The sequence below is a fragment of the Triturus cristatus genome, chromosome 11, assembly GCF_964204655.1.
Source record: "Triturus cristatus chromosome 11, aTriCri1.1, whole genome shotgun sequence".
Classification (NCBI taxonomy): Eukaryota; Metazoa; Chordata; class Amphibia; order Caudata; family Salamandridae; genus Triturus; species Triturus cristatus.
The window spans coordinates 382,534,877-382,560,693 of record NC_140594.1 but is presented as its reverse complement, the minus strand read 5'-3'; the positions used below and the strand labels follow the sequence as shown (position 1 = coordinate 382,560,693).

At 49.8% G+C, this 25,817-nt stretch overlaps 1 protein-coding gene across 1 annotated transcript in view; it reads right to left on the bottom strand.

Annotated features, from left to right (window-relative positions):
* Window positions 1-25,817, bottom strand: part of LOC146784224 (myoferlin-like) — a 3,625,175-nt gene that overhangs the window by 522,294 nt on the left and 3,077,064 nt on the right. The window contains exon 25 of the mRNA XM_085634512.1: window positions 5,088-5,183. Within this exon, the coding sequence (XP_085490638.1) occupies window positions 5,088-5,183 (96 nt within the window). The remainder of the gene's footprint in view (window positions 1-5,087; window positions 5,184-25,817) is intronic.

Genomic DNA, 25,817 nt, shown 5'->3' with positions numbered 1-25,817 from the left:
TCGGTATCGCTCCAGTTCCTGGAAATGGGGGGAGGCGGGAAGTTGAACCTGGCTCCGAAGAACCATGCCTGGAACGTCGATGTTCCTCCCTCATCTCATCAGTCCTCAACAGACAAGGTGTAGTTGAAGTCCACTTAGACTTCTTCCTCTTCTTGCATCTCTTTCCAGAGTATCCCGAGGACCTTGAGTGCAACGAAGAGGACTTGGGGCTCCTGGAGTGGTCAAGTGACCATCTCTTCCTTGAAAATTCAAAGGTAAGGAATATGCAGCTAGAAGACTGCCTAACAGAAGGAAGGCAGGATCAGCCCAAGCCGCACAGGATCTCTCAGTCCCACCACGCTTTTTGGCAAGAACAGCTATAGTTTGCATACATCAGCTCATCGCCATGAGGCAAGCTGTACCTTCAGGTTGGGGTTGTATCTGCCTTTCCCTTTTTATCAGCCAAGGTCAGGGCTACATCTGCATTGCTGTGTGTAGTAACCCCGGATGGCGTGGCATTGACCTTGCTGTGAGTATAAGCCCAGGTTTGGGGTTCCTGCCATGTGGCCCAAATCTGGCTACCTATGCCAGACCGTCCAGGGCAGCTTAATTCGAAGACCAGGTGAGCACGCCAAATTTACTGGGCGGCCATCAATTAAGCTGTAAACGATCACTGTGGGACTCTGCCTGGGATGGGACTGAGCCACTGAGCTTGTGCTGAAGAAATGTGAAGGACTAAAGACTGGGAATAAGAACCTGAGTAAATGGTGACTGATTGTGCGTTTGACAGGTGAGGAATCGTAATCTGCCCCAGAGCCTTATTCATGCTTCTATCTTAGTTTTGCTGGGGAACAGATCCAACTAGGGTCACCCTAGAGAGAACCGTGATCAAGCATACCACACTGTATGCTTGACTGAATTGTGTAGTATTGAGTAGTGCTGTGCAATTAAAGAGCAAGTTACTTACCTTCGGTAACGCATTATCTGGTAGAGACTATTTTGCTGCAGATTCCTTACCTTTGAATTTCCCAGGCGTCAGACTGGATCCGGAAACTTTTGCTGAGCAATACCCCTTGCGCACACCGTTGGGTGGCTCCATTCAGCTCTGCGTGACGCCGGCGGCATTGGTAGTGTTGGTTATGATGTTGCGGTGTCTATATAGGCACCACCCAGGTGTGCTGATGTCAGTACTTTTTGTTTTTTCCACGCCAGAAGCACAGAGCCATGAAGTAACTAAAGTAATCGTGTGCAAAACTAGGGCCCTGAAAAGGGGAGTAACCTAGCTTTAACAAAATTAGTCTGCAAAGCCATACCATCCCGGTATTGGTCTGCAACCCACCACTGGGATGGTATGGCTTGGGTATCTAATTCAAAGGTAAGGAATCTGCAGCTAGAAGTCTCTATCAGATGAACAAGTTACTTACCTTTAGTAATGCATTATATGGTATACATTCTATCTAGCTGCAGATTCCTTATAGATCAACCCATGCCTCCCCTCTTTACGGACTGATTTTATTTGTGCTCTGCGCTTCTGACATGGAAAAAACGAAGAGTACAAAGTCACACGGTAATTCAAAGGTAAGGAATCCGCAGCTAGAAGTCTCTATCATTTAAGTATTTTTTTTCTCAAAGACAAGCACTGGGCTGGACAATGAAATTATTGTATCTGTTGGCTTATTTTTTAATTCTGGCCTCATGTCCCCCAACACCAACTACCTTAGAAGCCTATAAGTGCCTCCTCTCGCTACCCAGAGAGTCAAATGCGAAAAGAGTTGTTCTTACCCAATTTGCAGAGCCAGAGTAGAATGGGCCCCACAAAACGAATGATAAATGACCTCAAGTACCACAGTTTGAGCCAGTAGCCCTTGTCTGTTCTGTGGCCATAAAACAAGGTCTGACATCTTCAGATCCATAAACATCTGTAAATTAAATCAGCTATAAAACACACAGAAAGCAACAATAAAATCTCCAATCCCAAAACGTACATTTTTCTTTCTTTTTCCCTCTCAGACTCTTTCTCATCTACACTATTCATTTCTTTGTATTTACCTCTACTTTGTTAAAACATTATGTTAAAAAATACTAGATTAATAGAAGAATTAGTTTTCTCTTAAGTGACCTCCCTCTGCGCCACTAACAACTATGAGAAAAGTAATATTCCCCTTAAAAATCCTGTGTTCATTTAGCATACGAGTGTTTGGTACTATCCCCTTTCTACTATAAAGTTCCGTGATGGTGAGAAACTTTTTTAATCTCCCAAAGAGCAAATTCGCCTATGTACTTAAAGGGCTAGGGTTTCATTTCTGGCCTTAGAATGAACTCCTTGTTGAGAGGGAATTTGGTATGGCTCCCCTTTCTGGTAGCTCTCACATATACGTGAAGTGACTGGGGGAGGCTCTCCATCGCCCTCATTCCTTCGAACCAGAGTAAATCTCTTTATGCTTCTCCAAGCGGCCAGTTCTTCCAGACAGCTGTGCAGGAGATTCTTCAGTTTCTTTGGAGCAAACTTCTCCATATAACCAGAGTGCCGGTGAGGAAGAGTCAGTGGTCCCCTCTAGAGCTGACGTCAACAAGTGGCATCAGGTATCACTGTTCCTCGGTCTCCAACTCTGCCATGTCACCCTCCAAGAATGTCTCAATGCTACCTGAGACCTTGACATATGGTTTACATCTTGGTGTTACTCCTATCTTGCCCTGTGAATCTAGAGTCTTTGTGTATATCATCATTGTGCCTTCTTGGACGATGGCCGATGCCAGTCGGGATGAGAGAGATGGGTAGCTGGGGTGTCTCTAAGCTTCCGGCAGGTAAGAAGTCTTGACCACCCCCGGCCGGCAGGTAGGCCAAGCAGGCTGCTTGACTTGAATGCATCTTGGCCAAGGGGCTGATGGTGTCAAGTTTGCTTTTTCGATATTTGTTGATATCGTAGACCCAACCAGTAGGATGGTGTGGGATCTGGTTATTTAACTGTGGAAATTCCATTGGCCTCTCCTGGCACCATCATGAGCACAACACAGATTTATACTCTACCACTTCAACAGTAAATCCATTCAGTTATACTGACACATCTACCCTCTCACCAATGGGCATATCAACTATCCTGAAGCAGTTAACTTTAACCCACTTTGACTACATGCACGATATGTATCAAAAGCACACGATTGGCAACTGTTTCACTGTCGGTCCATTTCAGAGATGTAGGGAGTTGGTGGGATAATTTATTTATAATTTATCTCTACTTATGACGGATGATATCCAGAAACACGTGTCTAGAGATTTACAGCACTAACCTGCACCAACTTTGGTGGAATACTCCAGGGAATATTCAAGTAAGCATGTAACACGAACTTCATTTACCATAATGCCAAGGGGCGAACTGTGCTGGGAGGTGAAGCAGTGTGCTTCCACCCCTTAGTGTTTGAAAAGGCTCCCATGAGCCATTGAGCTGACGAGCTGGTGGAGATGCACCTGTGAGCCTGTGGAGGTACTGAGACCTGAAAGGATTGTGGCAGCCTGCTCAGCAACCCCAGATTAAATTTGTTTTTATCTCTTCTGATGACGGATGATATCCAGAAACACGTGTCTAGAGATTTACAGCACTAACCGGCACCAACTTTGGTGGAATACTCTAGGGAATATTCAAGTAAGCATGTAACATAAACTGCATTTACCATAATGCTAAGAGGCGAACTGTGCTGGGAGGTGAAGCAGTGTGCTCCCACCCCTTCCTGTTTGAAAAGGCTCCATTGAGCTGACGAGCTTGTGGAGATGCACCTGTGCGCCTGTGGAGGTACTGAGACCTGAAAGGATTGTGGCAGCCTGCTCAGCAACCCCAGATCAAATTGCATTGCTCTTGCATGCTGTTAGTTTTTGCCCCTGCCTCAAATTTACATCTCCTTGTAAATCTGGGGCAACTTCAAAAGCAATGGGTGTTAAGGCGAAACACCCACAGCAACACTCATTGCACACCCCTTTCAAGCTAAGAGATGCGTGCAAAGGGGCCTTATTTACAAAGTTGCATTAAGCCACAAAAAGTGGCTTAACGCCGCTTTGTACATAGAGAGAGGGGTATATCGCCACAAGAACGTCGCTAAAAGTAATATCTGGTGGTGCTATCCCCTTGTAAATATGCTCAGGCGTAGACTGGAACATGTAATTGGGACAGTGCTAGGCAGTACAATTTACAATTACTTTTTACATATTTACTCTACACATCTGTTTGATACAAGGCACACAGGCATTTGTCCAGAATCGGGCAACTATTTTTAAACTTTTAATTTGGCAGAAAGACAAAACATGTTTGTAAAAATAATGCCCTGCATTTATCCACTTGTCACACTGATTAAAGGCTCACATTATTTAGCATTTAGTATGGCTTCCTAATCACTTCTTAAATATTGAATGAGTTGGAATTCCCCCAATGAAATTCATTATACGTTTTAATGTATAGGATGACTGCACGTTTAAGCAGGAGAACTCGATGTTGTAAAAATGAGTTGAATGTACTTCAGTGATAGAACGGCGGTAGATTGGCCGATATTATTTGGGTTTAAGTACTGGAATGGCAAGGAGTGCTTCTGCTGCATGTCAAGACTGAGGCGCAGATGTTGTGGTAGCGCCAGTACTGGAACAAACAGCATGGGTGGGGTAGGTCGGGACTGGGGTGCACTGACAGGGCGGTGAGTAGGTCCCAGTAACGGCATATATCGGTAGCTGCAGATCAGGACCGTGGTGCATTGGTAGGCCTTGTGCTGATCTGGGTACTACCAGTGCTGGGATAGCAGGCGCTGCAGGTGATAATCATGGACCGTCAGCGTGGCCGCATGTCGATCCCAGACTGCAATTGACGGGGTTACCAAAGGTCATATTTTAGAGCTGTGTGCGGGTCCCAGTTATGGAGTAGTGGGGTCACTTCAGGGCAGTATTCAGGTACCTTACATATCTGTGCACGTCTCATGCACTGCTGCGTGTGCACCCCAGCTAAGAAATAGCAGTGGATACCAAATGTCAGGATTGTGGTGTATTAACAACACTGTGCAGTAGTGCATGACTTTTAAGTACAGCTTATTATTTTAGAGACATTTCCTGTCTGAACTGGATTTCTATTTACCCTTTCACATAGATGTCGCTCATCTTAGTTCCAGAGATGTTCGTGTCCTGTAGAACTACATCCTCTGTGTTCCAGACAATGACACGTAGCTCATAGCTGCAGGAAAAAAAGACAGACACTAGAGGTGAGTAAAAGTAAGAAGGGTAACATCTGGAGGAAAGCAAAACACACTGACAACTTTCTAGGATGCTGGGAGTTTGGACATGCAAAAGGAAAGAAGGAAAGCAATTCCAGTACATGGGATCCTATTTCACAACACTGGAATCGGTTTTGGGGTATGATACCAAACATGACTGGGTTCGGTGCAGCCAATATATAGTTAGACATCTCATAATGACTGAAGTCCACTATATGTCTTAAACTGGCTGACCGCATTTGCAAAGCCTGGCAAATCGACTCCGGGGTTTGTAGGGGTGTCCTGCTCATGCAAGAGCACCCTGAACTTGAAACGAAGCACCCTGCCTTCAAGACTGAAGAACCTGCCATAGGTTTTAAGTGCGGTGACCTCAGATATAAGGAAACTGATATCTGTTGGGAGAGGTGCAAGCACCAACTCACACAGGCTACAATGGCACGCCTATAGTCACAGTTTAAGTGGACTCTCATGGGTGACACAATATATGCTGCAGCCCATGGACGACCCCTGGTGTACCTATGCCTGGGTACCTTAGTACCATATACTAGGGACCTATAAGGGTACACCGGTAGCTAATTGTGGAAGTACCCAAGTACTTACCATGTCAATTTTGGGGAGAAAGCACAGATGCTGGGTAGCTATCAAAAAACTCTACCTGCAGACAGATCAAAGAGGGATAGCCACACCAAATATGGAGCAATATCATCTCGCGGCGCAGCTGCAATGAGTGGCCAGGTGGCTGGCCAACTGCCATCTACATGACATAGCTACCACCTCGCCGTCCTCGTCACTCACTGCCCTGGTTAACCTGTTCCACCCTTGTGCGAAGATGAAGCCAACAGCACCCCTACTGCTCATTAAGGCGTACAGATGTTATCGAAGGAGCCTGGCGCATGAAACCATATGCGACAGCTCTGCCGCTGCAGGGCACGCCTAGGGGGCCCGCGATTACTAGGACAACTGAACTGTGCAGCTGGCAGGATGCGGGCAATCAGGAAATCAATCAATCATGACATGAGAGATCTGTATCGGGAGGGCATCCTAATACCATATGCCACACTAATCGAGGAAGACGGGTTGCACCCAGGCCAATCCTGCTGCATTGTTTACTTTTAGCAACCCTAGCCATCAAATGGGGAGACATGACCAACGAGCCCCAACACATCTCGCAATCCAGTACTTGCACGTGATGGAGCGAGACACCTCAAGCGGTGGCTTGCTGTTTCCCTTAGATAGTATACAGCAATCACACTGGCACCATTGATGCATCACTGTGAGGGGGACCTTAACTGCCCACTCACAGACACTGAATGGGCCCAGGAATGTGTGCTTCCACCAGATACAGTACTACGTCTCGCAGAAAGCATATCTCACCCCAGCCAAATTCAAACTCTGATTCAATTGTGTAGACGCCACTTGCCTTCGCTGCCACCTTACAGATGCAGACCTGATGCACATTTTGTAGGGATGTCCATGCCTCCGGGGATACTGGAGTACAGTGGCAGACACCCTCTCTCGTTGAATGGAGCGCACCGTTCCCTTTGAATGGGAGACCTATAGCCTACACCTCTACCGAAGAAGCAAAAAGCACAGGGTGACTTCCTGCTTCATAGATCTTGGAATGGCAGTAGCAAAGCAGCTGATCACTAAAAGATGGAAGTCTCCTGAACCCCCTCAGAAACTGGCTTGGAGGTGGTGGCTGCTGACATGGGCTAAAGCAGAAAGCATTGCACTACATCGGGAGGACACAGTGGGCATTCGTAGGACCCCAATAGCAAAAAACTGGGTTGCGATTCTGAGTGAGCTGCAAAGCGACCATAACACAGTGGTGGACACGCCGACCCCTAATGACGCCAACACATCTGAGCATGCATTAGAGCAGGCACACAGGCCCTTGAAAACAAGTTACTTACCTTGGGTAATGATGTATGTATAAGAGACATATGTAGTTATAGATTCCTTACCTTAGATTTACATCCAGGCGTCAGACTGGATCTGGAGAAATTTTCTCATAGCATTACCCCTGCGCGTCGGTAGGTGGCGTCGGTCGACTCCGCATCCATCGTCGGTGTCGTGGTCGCGGGGATGATATTGCGATGCCTACTTAGACATGTCCCTAGAAGTCACTTCGCGGAACGGGGATGATGGGTGGGGCAGTAAGGAATCTATAACTACATACGTCTCTTACAGATACATCGTTACCGAAGGTAAGTAACATGTTCATCTGAAAGAGACAATAGTAATAGGTTCCATACCTTAGAATAGATCGCCCAGCAATGCCAACCCCGGTGGTGGGTCTGCGAACTAAGTTCACACCAGGAAGTCCTGAAGAACAGAACGGATGAAAAAGCTGTCCAGGCAGTAATGTTTTGTGAACGTGTGCAGGGAGGCACACGTGGCTGCCTGGCAGATGTCAACTAACAGAACTCCATGTCCCAAAGCAGTAGAGAATGCCGTCGCCCTGGTAGAGTGGGTATGCAGTCCTACCAGTTTCCTTTTTTGGAAAAGAATAACAGATCTAAATGCATAAGACAACCCATTGAGAGATGGTACTTTGGGGCACTGCCCGACCTTTCTTGGCGCCCATATAACCCACGAAGAGTTGATCATCCACCCGGAAGTCTTTAGTGTGGTCAAGGTTGAAGGACAGTGCACGTTTTGGGTCCAGACGGTCTCTCCTCCTCTTTGAAAGGGTGCAGAGGCAGTAAGAAAGTGGACAATGTGATGGTCTGGCCTATGTGGAAAGAGGTAACCACTTTGGGCAGAAAAGAAGGCCTAGTATGAAGGACCACTTTTGTCCAGATGGACATCAAGAAAGGGAGGTTTAGAAGAAAGAGCCTGAAGCTCACTCACCCTGCGTGCCGATGTGATGGCAAGTAGGAAAGCAGTATTTAAAGTAAGGAGACGAAGAGGACAATTATGTAATGGCTCAAAGGGAGCACAAATAAGATAAGTGAGGTCAAGATTCAAGGCCCACTGAGGCATTACGAAAGGAGAAGGAGGAAAGAGATGAGTAATGCCCTTTAGAAATCTGTTTACAATAGGGGACTTGAAAAAAGAAGGCTGATCAGGAAGTTGAAGAAAGTCCGAAATGGCCAAAAGATAACCTTTAAGGATGCCCAGAGCAGAGCCCTGCTGGGCCAAAGATCGAACGAAGAGCTGTGCACCGTGCCACAAATGTGTTCCATCTACAGGCGTATACAGTTTTAGTGGAGGGACGCCTGGCTGCCAAGATGATGTTACAGACTTCGGGAAGAAGGTCGAAAGCTGTCAACTGCTGCAGCTCAATCTCCATGCAAGGAGGTGGAGACTGGAGGCGCTTGTAGAACATGGCGGCCGGGGAGTAGCGGAGGCTCCCGCAGGTCGGGAGTAAAAATGCGCTAAAAATATACATCCGGAGATAAATGAAGTTATAATCCCCCCGGAAGGTATGGACTAAAGTAGAATATGCTGCACAATTAAAATCCGGGACTGTTTGTTTAATTATCACTCACGATGTTACTCGCGTTACCTGCGTGATTTTGCATGCCTCCTGACGTGGTTGTTCTGGCTGCCTGGCGGTAGCATGGTGGAGACTGTGTGGGGACTCGACGTAGAGTGGCGGAGTCAGCGGCTCTGGGCGTTTCGGGAAGTTCGAAGCGGAAGGTCTTTGGAGAGGCCGCGGGACGTTCATGCGGGTTGGGAACCGCTTTGGTCCCGCGCAGCAAACGAACTGCGCCGCGGGCGGAGAGCTGTGGCAAGGCTCCCCTTCCAGAGCTTCCAGAGCGGGAGAGGTGGAGGTAGAGACAGAACCAGCTGAGTCATGGCGTTGGAGGGGTTGCAATCACAGAGTTTGTCCCAGAGCCTGAATAGAAGTCAGTGGAGGCAGCGGCAGCAGGAGGAGGGTAAGGAGAGAGAGCTGGAAAGTCTGTAAGAGACCTCTCATGTGAGAAGGAGAGGAAAGGCAGAGGAGCAGAGCGCTACAAGAGTAAACCTCGATTGTAGGTTACCAGATACAGGGTGGGTACAGTCCAGATATTCTTTAAGGAGTTCAAAGTCGAGTTTGCATATGCTGGGCTCACAGGACAGTGAAGCTATACAAAACAGAGGGGTAGTGCAACTCAAAAATCTAAAGAAGCCCCCACTACAAAATAAATCAAATAAAAAAGATTCAGGGGCGTTCAAACATAGGGTGTCTTGCAAAAAAAAGAGTGCACCATCGTTTTAACAGACCCCTAAATTAACGCCTTCTCTAAGAAACTATTTTAAAATTTCTCCTACCACACTAATACTAAAACCAGTAACTGAGACCTCTATGCACGATGCTAGTGAGTCTCTAAACTCCTTGAACAGCATTCCCACATCTAATAGGTTTGATTTACTTATGGATAAAGGAGGATCGCAGGAAAAAAATACCTTACAATGTTCAGAAATGACAGATAAAGCATTAGTAACATTGGAACAGAGAGTCCAAGGCAGTCTTGGAAAGGTAGTAGAACTGCAGACATCCTCAGCTAAAAAGCAAGCTAAAACCACCAGGGACATCTTAGAGGAGCCTGATGCGCTGCAAGGGCAGGCCGGAGATACTACTAAAGACTCGCAGTCACATTCAATGTGTGATTTACTACAAGCACTAGCTGAGGAAGTGAGAGGTAGGTTTTTGGTTTCAGAAGGTAGCCAAATGGATATTAAAAGCTCATGTGAAAAACTAGAAGTTAAGTTGCACTCACTTGCTGTTAGAACTAGGGCACTTGAATTTACTGTAGCTGAACTAGCATCAGAGACGAAAGATAACACAAGGCATATAGCTACACTGAAAGAGAAAGGGTTGGAGATGCAAGATAAACGAGAGTCTTTAGAGAACTCACAGAGGAGGACCAACATCTGCTTACTCAAGGTTCCTGGAAGGGGTGGAGGGGAACAAACTAAAAGAGTTTGCAGTGAAGTTAATAAAGCAGGCCACTAGTATTGAATGGTCAGAGGAGGTACTTGTGGCCGATATACAAAGAGTACATAGAGACCGTTTTAGACTCAACCCCAACAAAACGAGACCCAGAAAAATCTCAGTGCATTTTTTAACATACAGTTTAAAAGAGGGAATTCTCAACAAAGCACTTAAATTAAATTCTCTACTTGCAGAGGATGAAGCGTTCCAAATACGATCAGACGTTTCTACGACCACAGCTTCTAGGCAATGGGAGTTGGGGAAACTACTTGATCCCCTAAAGAAATGGGGGCCACAGCACAACTAAAATTGCCAGCATCATTGAAGGTAATGCACAACAACAAAATGCAGGTATTTAGACGAGTGGAAGATGCTGAGAATTTTTTACAGTCCATATCAGGGGGGCCAGAGGGAACAGGAACCAAAAAATAGTATCTCCCGGGGTATGAATAGTTTGTAAATCAGTATTAAGCTCCTGACCTGAGGGGGAAGTCCCATAGGCCTAGGTAGGGGCCATGGAAAGGAAAAAGAAGGGTCCTCAAGGGAAGGTTTCACTAGGGGAGGTGAGGGGGGGGAGCACAGGGTGGGGAGCAGTGGGAAAAAATAAAACAAAATGTCCGAATCGCCGGAGTAGAATGCTTTATTTAGAGATGATAACGGAGAGATGATTTGTTCAATAGAGAATCAGAATTTTAGATTAAAGGTGCTTTCTTGGAACTTAAATGGTCAAAGAACAAATTACAGGAGACAAAAAATCTTTCAATACTTAAGAGACACTTCGGAAAAGGTTCTTATATTACAGGAGACACATCTTTCAGAAAATGAGTTAAAATCTTTATGTAAACCCATGAAGTGAATTCAAGACGTGATTTGTACAACACAACTACTCTCAACTAAGGGAGTTGCAATAATTATTTTTTTTAAACTCAGCTATCTCCTTAGAGGCTAGCACGGTGGATAGGATGGGGAGATGGGTCATAGCCAAAATCAAATGTCATGGGTTCAAGTTCACAGTAGCAGGTTACTATGGCCCAAACATAGACGATACAGCCCCTTTTAAGAATTTATTGTCTGAATTGTTAAATTATCCGGACCCGTTAATATTGGCCGGAGATTTTAATGGGGTGTTAGATCACACATTAGATAAATTACAAAGGAGTAGATCCATTTGAAACCCTAAAATGAGAGCACTAGTCAAAAATGCGATGAAACAGCTAGCCTGGTATAATGTGTGGAGGACTAAAATGGGTAATAGAAGAGGCTATACCTTCCACAATAAAAATACGGGCATAAGTCTAGATTAGACTACTTCCTGTTGAGTGCCATTTTTAAAAATTGGGTTCAGGATGTTAAACATGTGGGGGAACATCTTTCTGACCATTTAGCAGTGACATTAACACTCGAGTTTCCGATTAGACCGACATCCAGGAGATGGACACTAGAGCATGCCATTCTTTTGGAGGAAGACATAACTGAGAAATTAGTAATGGAATCAGAGGCCTTTTTTCAAATGAACTTGGGTACCGCCCCGATACAAGAGGTTTGGGACGCGTACAAAGCTTATCTAAGGGGTCTAATAACCTCTATACAATCTGCTAGACATAAAAGGTATAAAAAAGAGGTTGAGGGAATAGAAAGAGAAATACAGGAAAAAGAGAAATACCTCATTACACATCAGAGTAATCCTTTGGACGGAGACATGTCAGCAAAGCTAGAGTCCCTTAAATCAGACTTGGCGGCTGTCCTCGATTCAAGGCTGAAAAAGAAATGGCAAGCCAGTAAGTTAGCTCATTTTGAATACGGGGAGAGCTGCGGGAAGCTTCTGGCACAGAAGACTAAACAAGATCTGGCAAGAAGCACCATTAATGAGTTAAACTCGGCTGTTACGGGGAATATACTTAAGAACCCAGAGAATATTGAAAAAGCCTTTCAGTCACACTTTGAAAAAGTCTACCATGAAGACATAACTGTCCAAGAAGGGGAAATAAAAAATTGGTTGGGTCAGACGTCCCCGAATAGAATTTCTGAAGATAAATCTCGGAATATGGACATGCCAATATCAAGTGTTGAGATTAGGAAAGCTATAGTGTCAGGTAAACCTGGGAAAGCCGCAGGCCCAGATGGACTGCCTGCGTAATTATATAAAGCTTTAAGAGAAGCTCTTATTCCTGTCATGTTGACACTATTCTCCCATATTTCTGAAGAAGGGGGAGATATACCACCCTCCTGGAATAAAGCAACGGTAGCGTTAATCCTCAAACCTTCTAAATCACAACGCTCATGTGACTCATATCGGCCTATTTCGCTGCTCAATATTGATGATAAGATCTTTACAAAAATATTGGCAGAGAGGCTGAATGGAGTAGCAGAGGGTTTACTTCACAGAGATCAAAAGGGTTTTGTTAGAGGGAGAGGAATAAGTAATCTTACTTGCAATTTGATTGGAGCAATTGATGTAGCAACTCTATACAAAATCCCCCTAGCCATAATAACAATAGATGCCATGAAGGCATTTGATAGAGTAAACTGGGCCTATTTAAAATATATATTAAAAGATAGTACTCTAGGAGAAAAAAAATTGTAGGTCAATCTCTTTGATTTATAAAGCTCCTACAGCTAGAATTTCAGTGAACGGCAACCTATCTGCCCCAGTTAAAATTCAGAGAGGTACCCGCCAGGGTTGTCCGCTATATCCAATGTTATTTAATTTATATATCGAGCCGTTGGCTGAAAAGATTAGAATACATCCAAATATACCCTCCTTTAAATTCAGATACTGGGACAAGAAGGTGGCGTTATACACCGATGATTTAATGATATTTACCTCGGACTTGATGAACAAGTTACTTACCTTCGGTAACGATATATCTGTGTATCCTCACCTTAGAATATCCCCAGGCGTCAGGCTGGATCCGGAAAGATTTTTCGTCAGCAATACCCTTGCGCGTCGCTAGGCGTCGTCTGCGGCTCCGCGTCCGTCGTCGGCATCGTGCGCCGGGACGTCGTCGTCGGAGTACTTAGACGCCGCCCTCGCGCACTGACGTCAGTTCTTGTACATAGCTTTCCGCGCCAGGAACGCAGAGCCATGCAAAAGACTGACACTGGTGCCAAAAAATTCTAGGGCCCTGAAAGGGATAACCTCAACCCTAGATATCGGTTCGCAGAACGGGGAGGATCGGTGGGTCGTGAGGAATCTAACTAACTAATGTTTCTTACAGATATATCGTTACCGAAGGTAAGTAACTTGTTCATCTGAAAGAAACACGTTAGTTAGATTCCTCACCTTAGAATAGATACCCCAGCAATACCAACCCCAGTGGTGGGTCTGCGAACCAAGATCACACCAGAAAGTCCTGGAGAACAGAACGGCCAAAGAAGCCGTCTCTCCGGACTTGGCTGTCCAGGCAATAATGTTTAGCAAACATGTGCAGCGAGGCCCACGTTGCTGCCTGACAGATGTCCTGCAAGGGGACTTCCCTGCCCAGGGCAGTTGTCGCCGCTGTGGCCCGAGTGGAATGCGCCCTCAGCCCTACAGGAGGTTCCTTTTTAGCCAAGGAGTAAAAAGCTTTGATACACAAAACGACCCACCGAGAGATGGTCTGCTTGTGCACCGCCCGTCCCTTCTAAGCGCCCACGTGGCCAACAAAGAGTTGGTCGTCCACCCGGAACTGCTTGGTGGGGTCCAAATAAAAGGACAGCGCCCGTTTTGGGTCCAGACAGTGGAGCCTCTATTCCTCTTTCGAAAGATGCGGAGGCGGAAAGAAGGTGGGCAACGTAACAGACTGCCCGATGTGAAAGGTAGTTACCACTTTAGGGAGAAAGGAAGGACGAGTCCTGAGAACAACTTTGTCCGGATGGATAGAAAGAAAAGGAGGCTTAGAAGAAAGAGCCTGGAGCTCACTCACCCTTCTAGCAGAGGTGATGGCTACCAGGAAAGCAGTCTTAAGCGTCAATAGACGAAGGGGACAATTATGAAGTGGCTCAAAGGGAGCGCAGATCAGAAACGTCAAGACCAGATTCAAATCCCACTGAGGCATTACGAAAGGGACAGGAGGAAACTTGTGAGTAATGCCCTTAAAGAAGCGAGAAACAACAGGTGATTTTAAAAGAGAAGGCTGATCAGGAAGCCGTAAGAAAGCAGAAATAGCAGAGAGATAACCTTTTAGGGTGCCCAGAGCAGAGCCCTGCTGGGCCAAAGAAAGAAGAAAGAGGAGAACCTCAGAAAGAGGAGCGGAAAGGGGATCCACAGCCTTTGCTGTGCACCATGACACAAATTTGTACCACCTGCAGGCGTATACCGAATTTTGTGGAGGGACGCCTGGCTGCCAGAATCAAATCACAGTCTTCAGGAGGCAAGTCAAATGGCATCAACTGTGGCCGCTCAATCTCCATGGATGGAGGTGGAGACTGGACAGGTTCGGGTGGAGGACCGTCTCCTGCTGCTGTGACAGAAGGTCCTCCTGAAGAGGCAGTCGTATCGGGGGATCGATTGACAGACTGAGTAGCTCGGGATCCCAGTACCTTCGTGCCCAATCCGGAGCCACTAAGATGACTTGGGCCCGGTCGCGCCTGATCTTCTTCAGCACTCTGGGCAGAAGTGGTATAGGCGGAAAGGCGTACAACAGACCGCAACTCCACTCGCGACAAAAGGCGTCCCGAGCGAGTGCCGCCTTGGAAACTCCAACGTGCAGAACTGCTGACATTGCACGTTCTCTTCGGTGGCGAATAGATCTAACCAAGGCGCTCCCCACTGCCGAAAGAGGCCTTGCGCCACGTCCAAGTTTAGACGCCATTCGTGATCCATCATGCACCGGCGGCTGAGTTTGTCTGCTCTGGCGTTCAGAGAGCCCGCCAGATGTTGAACCACCAGGGTGATGCCCTGATGTTCCAGCCATGTCCAGAGGCGCAGAGCCTCCTGACAGAGGGTCCACGACCCCACCCCGCCCTGTTTGTTGCAATACCACATGGCGGTGGTGTTGTCCGTGAACACCTGCACCACACTTCCCCGGACAGAGGGAAGGAATGCCTTCAGTGCAAGTCGGATCGCCCGCAGCTCCAGAAGGTTGATATGGAGCCGGGACTCCGCCGGAGACCAGAGGCCTCTGATCTCCGCCTCTCCCATGTGACCCCCCCATCCCAGGAGGGACGCATCCATCACCACTACATGCTCCGGTTGGGGTAGGGAGAGGGATCTGCCCTGACCCAATCACGGTCCGTAAGCCACCACTGCAACTGTCTTGCAGTGCCCTCTGAGATCAGGACGTGGTCGGACAGGTTGCCTCGATGCTGGGCCCACTGAAACTTCAGGTCCCACTGCAGAGCCCGCATTCGCCATCTGGCATGATGCACCAACAGGATGCAGTAGGCCATCAGACCCAGAAGCCGCAGCACCAACCTGACCGAAACCCGGGATAGAGGCCGAAAGATGGGAATCAGAGCCTGAATATCCCAGACCCGCTGTTCCGGAGGATAATCCCGGAACTGCACCGAGTCCAGAACCACTCCGATAAAGAGGAGCTTCTGGGAGGGACTCAGATGCGACTTCGGCACATTGATGGAGAACCCCAGCAAATGCAGGAGGTCGGACGTAGTCTGGAGGTGGGAGACGACTGCCTGGGGCGAGCCCGCCTTCAAAAACCAGTCGTCGAGATAGGGGAAGACTGGAACCCCCAATCTGCACAGATGAGCTGCGACCACCGTCATCACTTTCGTGAACACCCGAAGGGCACTGGTGAGGCCGAAGGGGAGCATGGTAAACTGAAAATGCTCCTGGCCCACTGTGAACTGCAGGTAACGCCGGTGGGCTGGCAGGACGGGGATGTGGAAATAAGTGTCCTGCAAGTCCAACACTACCATCCAGTCTCCAGGGTCTAGGGCAGCCAGAACCTGAGCTAAGGTGAGCATCTTGAACTTCTCCTTGCGGAGGAAGGCGTTGACGCTCCAGAGGTCCAAGATAGGGCATAGGCCCCCTTTGCCCTTCTTTGGAACCAGAAAGTAGTGGGAATAACAACCACGACCTACTTCTGGACCAGGAACGCGCTCGATGGCCCCCTTGGCCAAGAGGGCCGTAACTTCCTCCTGTAGAAGTTTCAAGTGATCCCCCGACATGCGGTGGTACTGCGGTGGCATGGCTGGAGGGGTCGCCTTGAAGGGGAGGGAGTAGCCCCTTCGAACGATTTGCAGCACCCACCTGTCCGATGTGATGGAACGCCAGTGGAGCAGGTGATGGCGAACTCTGCCTCCCACTGGCGTGGAATGGGCCTGAAAGCACAGACTAGGAGGGCTTTGAGGCGGATGCTGCCGGGGTAGATGTGGACTGACCGGCACGTTGTCCCCCTGTACCACCTCGGAGGAATCCACGTCCGCATGGAGGTTGGTTCTGCGGCCTGTGGCTAGGCGGACGTGAGGGGGCGCCCCTTCCTTGGCCATGAAAGGGGCGAAAAGCGGAAGTTTGCGGGCGCGGGCCGAGAGGCCCAAGGACTTGGCCGTAGCCCGAGAGTCCTTAAAGCGCTCCAGCGCACTATCCGCCTTGTCGCCAAAAAGGCGACTGCCATCGAAGGGCATGTCCATGAGGGTGCTCTGGACATCCCCTGAAAAACTCGTGGACCGCAGCCAGGCGTGGCGGCGGAGCGCCACTGTGGTCGACATCGCCCTACCCAGCGAGTCCGTGGTGTCCAGTCCACATCTGATAGCGGGCCGCGCTGCATCCCGCCCCTCGGCAAGAGCCTGGGCAAGCCGTGTCCGGGCCTCCTCCAGACACTGGGGCAGCACATCCTCCACCGTATCCCACAGGGAGTGGGAGTAACGGTCCAAGAGACAAGCGGTGTTAACAGACCGCAGTCCCAAACTAAGGGAGGAGAACACCTTCTTACCAAAGTGCTCAAGTCTCTTGGATTCCCGATCCAGGGGAGCGGACGGGAAGGAGGTCTGGGAAGTCAAGGCCTGGATAACCAGGCTCTCGGGCGTGGGGTGCAGGGACAGAAAACTGGGGTTGCCCGGTGCAGTGCGGTGGCGCCGGGCTACGTTCCGGACCACAGGAGGTACTGTGGAGGGCTTGGACCAGGTGCCCTTCAGAACGTCCAGGAGTGCTTCATTAATCTGCAGCAGAGGCTCCGATGAGCTTGCTGACTGTTGGAGCACCTCGGTGAGGAGGTTAGTCCTCACAGCCACAGCAGGCAGCTCTAGCCCAAGGGCTTCGGCCGCCTTGCGCAGCACCACAGAAAAAGCAGCACCTTCCTCCGAAGCCACGGTTGGAAGAGAGATGAAGCCAGTGTCAGGGGAGGTATCAAGACCACTTGCATCCCCCAGCTCATCTGCCCAGTCCGGTCCTCAGACCCCTCCCAGTCGTCACCGTCATCCGATTCCTGGTAGACAGGTGGGATGATCGGAGCCGGGCGGAAGATGAAATTGCCACCCATCGGCGTCGGACGCGGCGCCGGGCGGCGCCGCTCCGACGCCGGGCCCGGACCGGGACTGAACCGGGGAACGGCGTCGTCCGAAGGCGGCGCCGGAGGTGGTACCGGAGTCGGCGCTGGCGGAGGGGTCGTGAGGTCGACCGGCGCCGACTGGGATCCAGGCCTGGATCCCACGGGGACCTGCAGCGCCGCGACCGGGGCCAGAGCCGCCAGCTCGCTAGGCCTCCCCGTCGAGCCCGCGGGGCCCGAAGGCACGCCGACAGGTGTCGACGGCGGAGCCAGGCCCGTCATGGCCGAGAGGAAGGCACTGAACTCTGCCGGAGTCGCGTCGGTCCCAGGGATACCCGGCGGGGATGGGTTCGGGTGGTACGGCTCCAACGGAGGGTACCACCCGAACCCTCAGCCGAGTCGCGCAACCGGCGAGGGAAGCCCGAAGAGCGATGTCGCCTCTTGGACTTCTTACTATGCTTCGACTTACCCGAAGACTTGGAACCAGACGAGTGGTGGTGGTGACTGCGGCTCCGCGACCGGTCCCTCGACCTCCTCCTCGACCGGGACCGTGAACGGCACGGAGCCGACTGCCGGAACTCCAGTAGCTTGCGGGACCTCTCCCGCCTAGCCTTCGAAGTCAGGGCCTGGCAGTCGAGGCACGACTCGGAATCGTGGTCGGCCCCAAGGCAGTAGAGCCACCGGCGGTGGTGGTCTGTAACCGACATCAGTCGGTGACAGGAGTCACAGGGTTTGAAACCAGGCATCCTACCGGCACCAGAGTCGAGTCTACAGAATAGACCAAAAGAGTCAAAAAGTTTAGTCAAAAAATGACTAAAAGGGTACGTTCTTCCCGGATCGGCGCTGTCTGGCGCGGAAAAAAGAAGAACTGACGTCAGCGCGCAAGGGCGGCGTTTAAGTACTCCGACGACATCCTCCCGGCGCACGACGCCGACGACGGACGCGGAGCCACAGACGGCGCCTAGCGACACGCAAGGGTATTGCTGACGAAAAATCTTTCCGGATCCAGCCTGACGCCTGGGGATATTCTAAGGTGAGGAATCTAACTAACGTGTTTCTTTCAGATTACCACAATCCCGTTAATATATAAAGAAGCACAGAATTTTGGGAGGGTTTCGGGATATGAAATAAATGCAGCCAAAACTGAATGTATGGCATGGAATATGGATGCTTGTGCCTATTCAATAAAAAAAGAGATAAGGTACTTGGGAATATTGATTACCCAAAATATTGATAAGATTGCAGAAACAAATCTTCAAATAGTTAGAAGAGAAATAAACAATTCCTTAATGGGGTGGGCATACTTACCTTTGACTCTAATTGGTAGAGTCAACTTAATAAAAATGATGCTGTTGCCCAAAATAATTTTTTTATTACAAAATATCCCGCTTGCATTTAACTAAAGTAGTTTGAAATCTCTTCAGTCGAAACTAAATACCTTCATTTGGGCTTCAAAAGGTATTCGAATATCGTGGAAAAAGCTGCGAAGAAAAAAAAACCAAAGGAGGGCTATGCCTTCCAGATCTATTTTTGTATGCAAGGGTATTCTCTTTGAAGGCAGGCAAAATGCTCATGGACTTGCCAGACGGCTCAGATATTGGTGTAATGTTCAAGGAGATGCTCCTGGATGTGGAAAGAGGGAGTCAGGGTGTCTTATATAAATATGGAGATCCGAGATTTTTTAAGAAAGTCTGCCTGAAAGTACTAAAAGGCCTAGTCAGTACTTGGGCTAAGATTAAAAAAAACTCTAAACATTCGTTATTTTTTTTTTTGAAAATTGTTTTTATTCGTCAACAAACACATATATTGCCGGACCCTGTAACCCAGAGGTATCGGCCCAAGCAACACACTGATCATGACATTGACAGTTTTATCATAATAGGATACTTGGAATGCATTGCAGATGAAAGCCAACTTCCCCAGCTCTCATCCCCCCCACCCTCCCAACTCCCTCCCCCCGACCGCACCATATTGTACCCAACCAACGGCAGCATGTATTGAGCATAAGCCGGACCGATCCATTCCCAATCCCTGTGTGTACCCCCCCTTCCGGGGGAAACTAGATGCACCCCTCCTCCCGCTCCTCTGGAACTGGCTCCAGGGTGAGACCCCTATAGTCTGCCCACCTCTTCCATATCTTATAGTGTTTACAGGGGCACGGAGCCGACTGCCGGAACTCCAGTAGCTTGCGGGACCTCTCCCGCCTAGCCTTCGAAGTCAGGGCCTGGCAGTCGAGGCACGACTCGGAATCGTGGTCGGCCCCAAGGCAGTAGAGCCACCGGCGGTGGTGGTCTGTAACCGACATCAGTCGGTGACAGGAGTCACTGGGTTTGAAACCAGGCATCCTACCGGCACCAGAGTCGAGTCTACAGAATAGACCAAAAGAGTCAAAAAGTTTAGTCAAAAAATGACTAAAAGGGTACGTTCTTCCCGGATCGGCGCTGTCTGGCGCGGAAAAAAGAAGAACTGATGTCAGCGCGCGAGGGCGGCGTTTAAGTACTCCGACGACGTCATCCCGGCGCACGACGCCGACGACGGACGCGGAGCCACAGACGGCGCCTAGCAACACGCAAGGGTATTGCTGACGAAAAATCTTTCCGGATCCAGCCTGACGCCTGGGGATATTCTAAGGTGAGGAATCTAACTAACGTGTTTCTTTCAGATTACCACAATCCCGTTAATATATAAAGAAGCACAGAATTTTGGGAGGGTTTCGGGATATGAAATAAATGCAGCCAAAACTGAATGTATGGCATGGAATATGGATGCTTGTGCCTATTCAATAAAAAAAGAGATAAGGTACTTGGGAATATTGATTACCCAAAATATTGATAAGATTGCAGAAACAAATCTTCAAATAGTTAGAAGAGAAATAAACAATTCCTTAATGGGGTGGGCATACTTACCTTTGACTCTAATTGGTAGAGTCAACTTAATAAAAATGATGCTGTTGCCCAAAATAATTTTTTTATTACAAAATATCCCGCTTGCATTTAACGAAAGTAGTTTGAAATCTCTTCAGTCGAAACTAAATACCTTCATTTGGGCTTCAAAAGGTATTCGAATATCGTGGAAAAAGCTGCGAAGAAAAAAAACCCAAAGGAGGGCTATGCCTTCCAGATCTATTTTTGTATGCAAGGGTATTCTCTTTGAAGGCAGGCAAAATGCTCATGGACTTGCCAGACGGCTCAGATATTGGTGTAATGTTCAAGGAGATGCTCCTGGATGTGGAAAGAGGTAGTCAGGGTGTCTTATATAAATATGGAGATCCGAGATTTTTTAAGAAAGTCTGCCTGAAAGTACTAAATGGCCTAGTCAGTACTTGGGCTAAGATTAAAAAAAACTCTAAACATTCGTTATTTTTTTTTTTGAAAATTGTTTTTATTCGTCAACAAACACATATATTGCCGGACCCTGTAACCCAGAGGTATCGGCCCAAGCAACACACTCATGACATTGACAGTTTTATCATAATAGGATACTTGGAATGCATTGCAGATGAAAGCCAACTTCCCCAGCTCTCATCCCCCCCACCCTCCCAACTCCCTCCCCCCGACCGCACCATATTGCACCCAACCAACAACAGCATGTATTGAGCATAAGCCGGACCGATCCATTCCCAATCCCTGTGTGTACCCCCCCTTCCGGGGGAAACTAGATGCACCCCTCCTCCCGCTCCTCTGGAACTGGCTCCAGGGTGAGACCCCTATAGTCTGCCCACCTCTTCCATATCTTATTGTGTTTACAGGGGCACCCCCTAGTTGCAAAGATAGGGAGCTCCAGGCCCATATTGAAGTCCAAGCCCCTCTTTCACACATTCAGCGAGGGGGCAGTCGGCGCTTTCCATGCCCTGGCGATATCCCTCTTGGCCAGTCTGAGACCCAGCAACAATAGATGCCGCTTGTATATGTTACCACCAATATCCTCCATGATGTGCAGGAGTGTCAGCTTGGGGTCCGCGGGAAGATCCCAACCCAACACCTCGGATAGACAAGCCAACACCCCTCTCCAAAACCGAGACAATGACCCACAGAGCCACATGGTGTGAAAGAAGGAACCCTCCTCCCGACTACAGCGGAGACACTCCGGAGAGGCGATCAATCCCGCCCGCCACAGCCTCCGCCGGGTAAAGTAAGCCCAATGCAGATATTTAAATTGTATAAGACGGAGTCGGATAGCTATGGCTGCTCCCCATGGCGAGGCCAGTGCATCTGTCCAATCCGTCTCATTGAGGGGCCCAACATCGTCCTCCCATTTCCCTTTGAGCTGCTGGAGCGACGGGGCGCTGTGGATAACAAGCGATCGATATATCTTGGAGATTTTCTTGTCATGTAGGTCCCCCATAAAAAGCTTCGCTTCCACTGGGCTGAAGTCAGCTATGGAGTCTAACCCCACCAGGCTGGGGGAGAGTGCGTGGCGAAATTGTAGATATCTATAGAACTGCGTCTGGGGCATGCTGAACTCCTGTTGAAGGTCCTGGAAGGACTTCAGAACACACCCACGCACCACATCACCTATGGTGGAGATGCCAATCCGATCCCACGCCTCAAACCCTGACAGGGCTGCCAACTGCGGTAGTCGCCCATTGTGCCACAGTGGGGTCGCCCGCGTGAGCACGCCCCACCACCCAATGCGCGTCAGCGCCTGACGCCAAAGTTGGAAAACCACTTGCGTCACCGGTGGCAACCGCGCCCGATGGACAGCGGAATAGAGCAAGGTGTGAAGTGTGTGTGGGGCCATGAGCCGCCGCTCCACCACATAAGCCGGGTCCCCCCCCTCCCATACCACCACTCGTTCAGCACCAGCAGGTGGGAGGCATGATAATATGAGAGCAGATCCGACGTTGCCATACCCCCAGTATATGTTGAAAGGAAGCACGTCTGCAAGGCTACTCGCACCACCTCGCTTTCCCACAAAAACTGACCCAGAGTTGAGTTCGCCCGACGAAACCACTCCGGTAGGATCATATAGGGGTGATTCTGCAGCTGATACAGAAGGCGGGGTAGAGCCACCATCTTAAAAATCGCAGACCGGCCAAAGATAGTGAGTGGCATGCGAGTCCACAATTTGATGTCCCGACAAACCTGTTCCCACACGGGCACCCCGTTTCGCCCCCAAGAGATCGCCGGGGTAGGTTATAAAAATACCCCCAGATACTGAAGCCCCCCCTCCGCGATCCGCACCGAGGACGCCCACTCTTGCACCGGAGTCAGACCCCCAAGTACCCACAGCGTGGACTTCCGGGGATTCATAAAGAGACCCGACGTCTCACCGAATATTTGCATGATCCGGAGCAGCCAGGGCTCCGTACGATCAAGGTTCGTCAGAAAAAAGAGGACATCATCCGCGTAAAGGGCTATTCGATCGGCCAGGCCAGTTTCCCACTCGAATCCGGAGATCTGCGCGTCCATTCGCACCCATACCGCCAACGGCTCCATGGCCAGGGCAAACAGGTACGGGGTCGGGACACCCCTGGCGCCTTCCACGCCGTATGGGGAACGGCAACGAGGACGCCCCCGCCACCCTAACCGAGGCCGTAATCTCCGTATAGAGAAGCCGCACATAGGACAGGAACCGCGGCCCGAAATTCAAGCGCTGCAGCAGCAGGAACAAATAGCGCCAACTAAGGGAATCAAACGCCCTGTCCATATCTGCCAACAATAAGGCTGCCGGGACCCCTAGCCGCTGCACTTCAGCAATCGCCACATGGGCCCGCCGGATGTTATGTCGCGTGGCACGGGAGGGCATGAACCCCGCCTGGTCCGGATGGACCAGCGAGGCGATATATGGCAGGAGGCGATTGGCCAAAGCCTTCGCCAGAATTTTAGCCTCCACATTGAGGAGGGAGATCGGACGATACAAGGCGTGCTCCTCCGGGGGCCTACCCGGTTTGTGGAACACTACAATCTCAGCATGCCTCCAGTCCCGGGGCAACAACCCACACTCTCGGGCCTCCTCCACTACTGCCGTATAATGTGGGCTTAATGGTAGAAAGTACTTCTTAAAAAACTCGCTCGGGAACCCGTTCGGGCCCAGAGCCTTGCCCGGGTTCAGGCCACCCAGAGCCTCCCCCAATTCCTCCGCCGTTAGCGGACGGTCCAAGGCTGTCTGTGCCATGTCGGACAACACCGTGACCGGGTGATCACTTAGGAATCGCTCCACCGCCGTTGCCGTAAGGCTCTCACAGGGGCTATATAGCCCCGCGTAGTAGGTAGCAAAACTATTGGCCAGCGCCCCCGGGTCCACTATGGGTGCTCCCCCATGATCCACTATCCCTAGGAGGTCCTGAGCATGATACATACCCTGACACAACCTGTGTAGCATTGCACCCGACTTGTCTCCCCACTGGTACACTCGACTCCTAGTGGCTAGCCACACCTGACGTGCCTCGTCAAGCAGCAGGGAACCATATAGCTGCTGCGCGTAAAGTAACTGCCGACAGTGCACCACACGTCCCTCCTCCCGGCCCCTACGCTCCAGCTCCAGAACCTCAGCCTCCGCTCGGGCTAGCCCCGCTCGACGCTCACGGCGGGCTGCCGCACAGAAGGAGATATCCGCGCCACGGAGTGTCGGCTTCAGCGCTTCCCACAACATATCCGCCCCGGCCACGGAACCCATATTCCGCGACAGATACTGATCTACCGCCTCAGTCATATGCACTCTATAGTCGTTCTGTTGCAGGCGCCACACCGAAAGTCGCCAACGAAACGACCCCCCAACCCCCCCATCCGCAAAATGGCAGACACCGGGGAGTGATCTGAGAGCCCGCGCGGTAGGATCTCTGCCGCATCCAACCGGGACACCGCGGCCCCGGATAAGAATATGTAGTCTAGCCGGGAGAAGGAGCCATGCACCGCCGACAAATACGTGTAAGCCCTGGCCGCACCATGACACCGCCTCCAGGCATCCACCCACGCCAGGCCACCCACCATCGCATGAAGTTTCGTTTGTCCCCCTCCCCCTCTCTCCCGCCCCCATGACAGCCGGTCCCCATGTAGATCCATCACATCATTCCAGCATTCCAGTCCCCTCCTATGATCCCCGGGACGTCCGGGATGTCCGCCCAGCGCGCCATGAGCTGCTCCGCAAATGACCAGGACAGGGGGGGGGGGGGGGGGGGGGACGACGTACACACTACCGAACACCACCCGCTCCAATCCAATCCGGCCCAAAACAAAGACATACCTCCCATATGTGTCTGCCCATGTCTGGGAATGCACAAAAGAGACCCGCTTGTGAACCATGATACCCACACCCCTGGAACCCTGAACAAACCCTGCATGAAACACCTGTGTGTATCCGTAGCGTTGTAGGCATAGCACCCTCGTCCCCAATAGGTGTGTCTCCTGTAGGAGTAACACGTCTGCCGATGCCCTCTTCGCATAATGCAGGATCGCCCCTCTCTTGATCTTATCAAGGGCACCCGGAACATTCCAGCTCAGCACTTTAATTGTAGCTAATCGCCCACTAGTCCCCGGGGAGCCTGTCGCCATAGAAATCATATCCAAAACATAGTAGCCACTCAGGGACTCCGACGTCCGCCCCCGCCCATGCCCAGTACTGTACTAAGGTGCGGTTGTGAGAAGTTGGCCTGATATATGATGTCACTAGTTCTAGTGTACACCTTGTATCAGTCCAAACAACCCTTATGGTGATTGGTTGTAAAGTCAACCTTATAGACCAGCTATCCTAGTGGTAGCATGGACAAGAGCAGTCTTAGGCTAAACTCTGTATGGCGTGTGAAGCCAGCTGTTATACCATTTGCAATCCCTTGAATACCAAATGAAAGGACACCACAACAGATATATTATTAAAAATAGAATGTATTTATTCTAGTCAAAATACCCTCAGCACTCTTTATGAGATTCGAGGTAAGTACAACACAGTCTTATTTAAGCATACATAAGTCACACAGGTAAGTAATACAGTTAGGCACTAGGGGCCACGCAAACCATATACTAAGTAAGTGGTATAAGAACCACTGTCACGAACACAGGTTAGGCCTAGGCCTAGGGAATCGCTGGGGCTACACTATCCTATCAGTTGCTAGGCAGTGGGAGGCCCACGGGATTCAGGTGCAGAGTGGAAACACTCACGCGTAATGCGTTAAAGTCGATAGAAATAGTAATGTTTAGAAATTAAGAGTTTTAGGACACTTCGGAAGGAACTAGGAGTTAGAGACTTGGAAACTAGACACTAGGATAGTCAATACCCTTGTGAGCACCGGAGTACTCAAGTTACCTAGC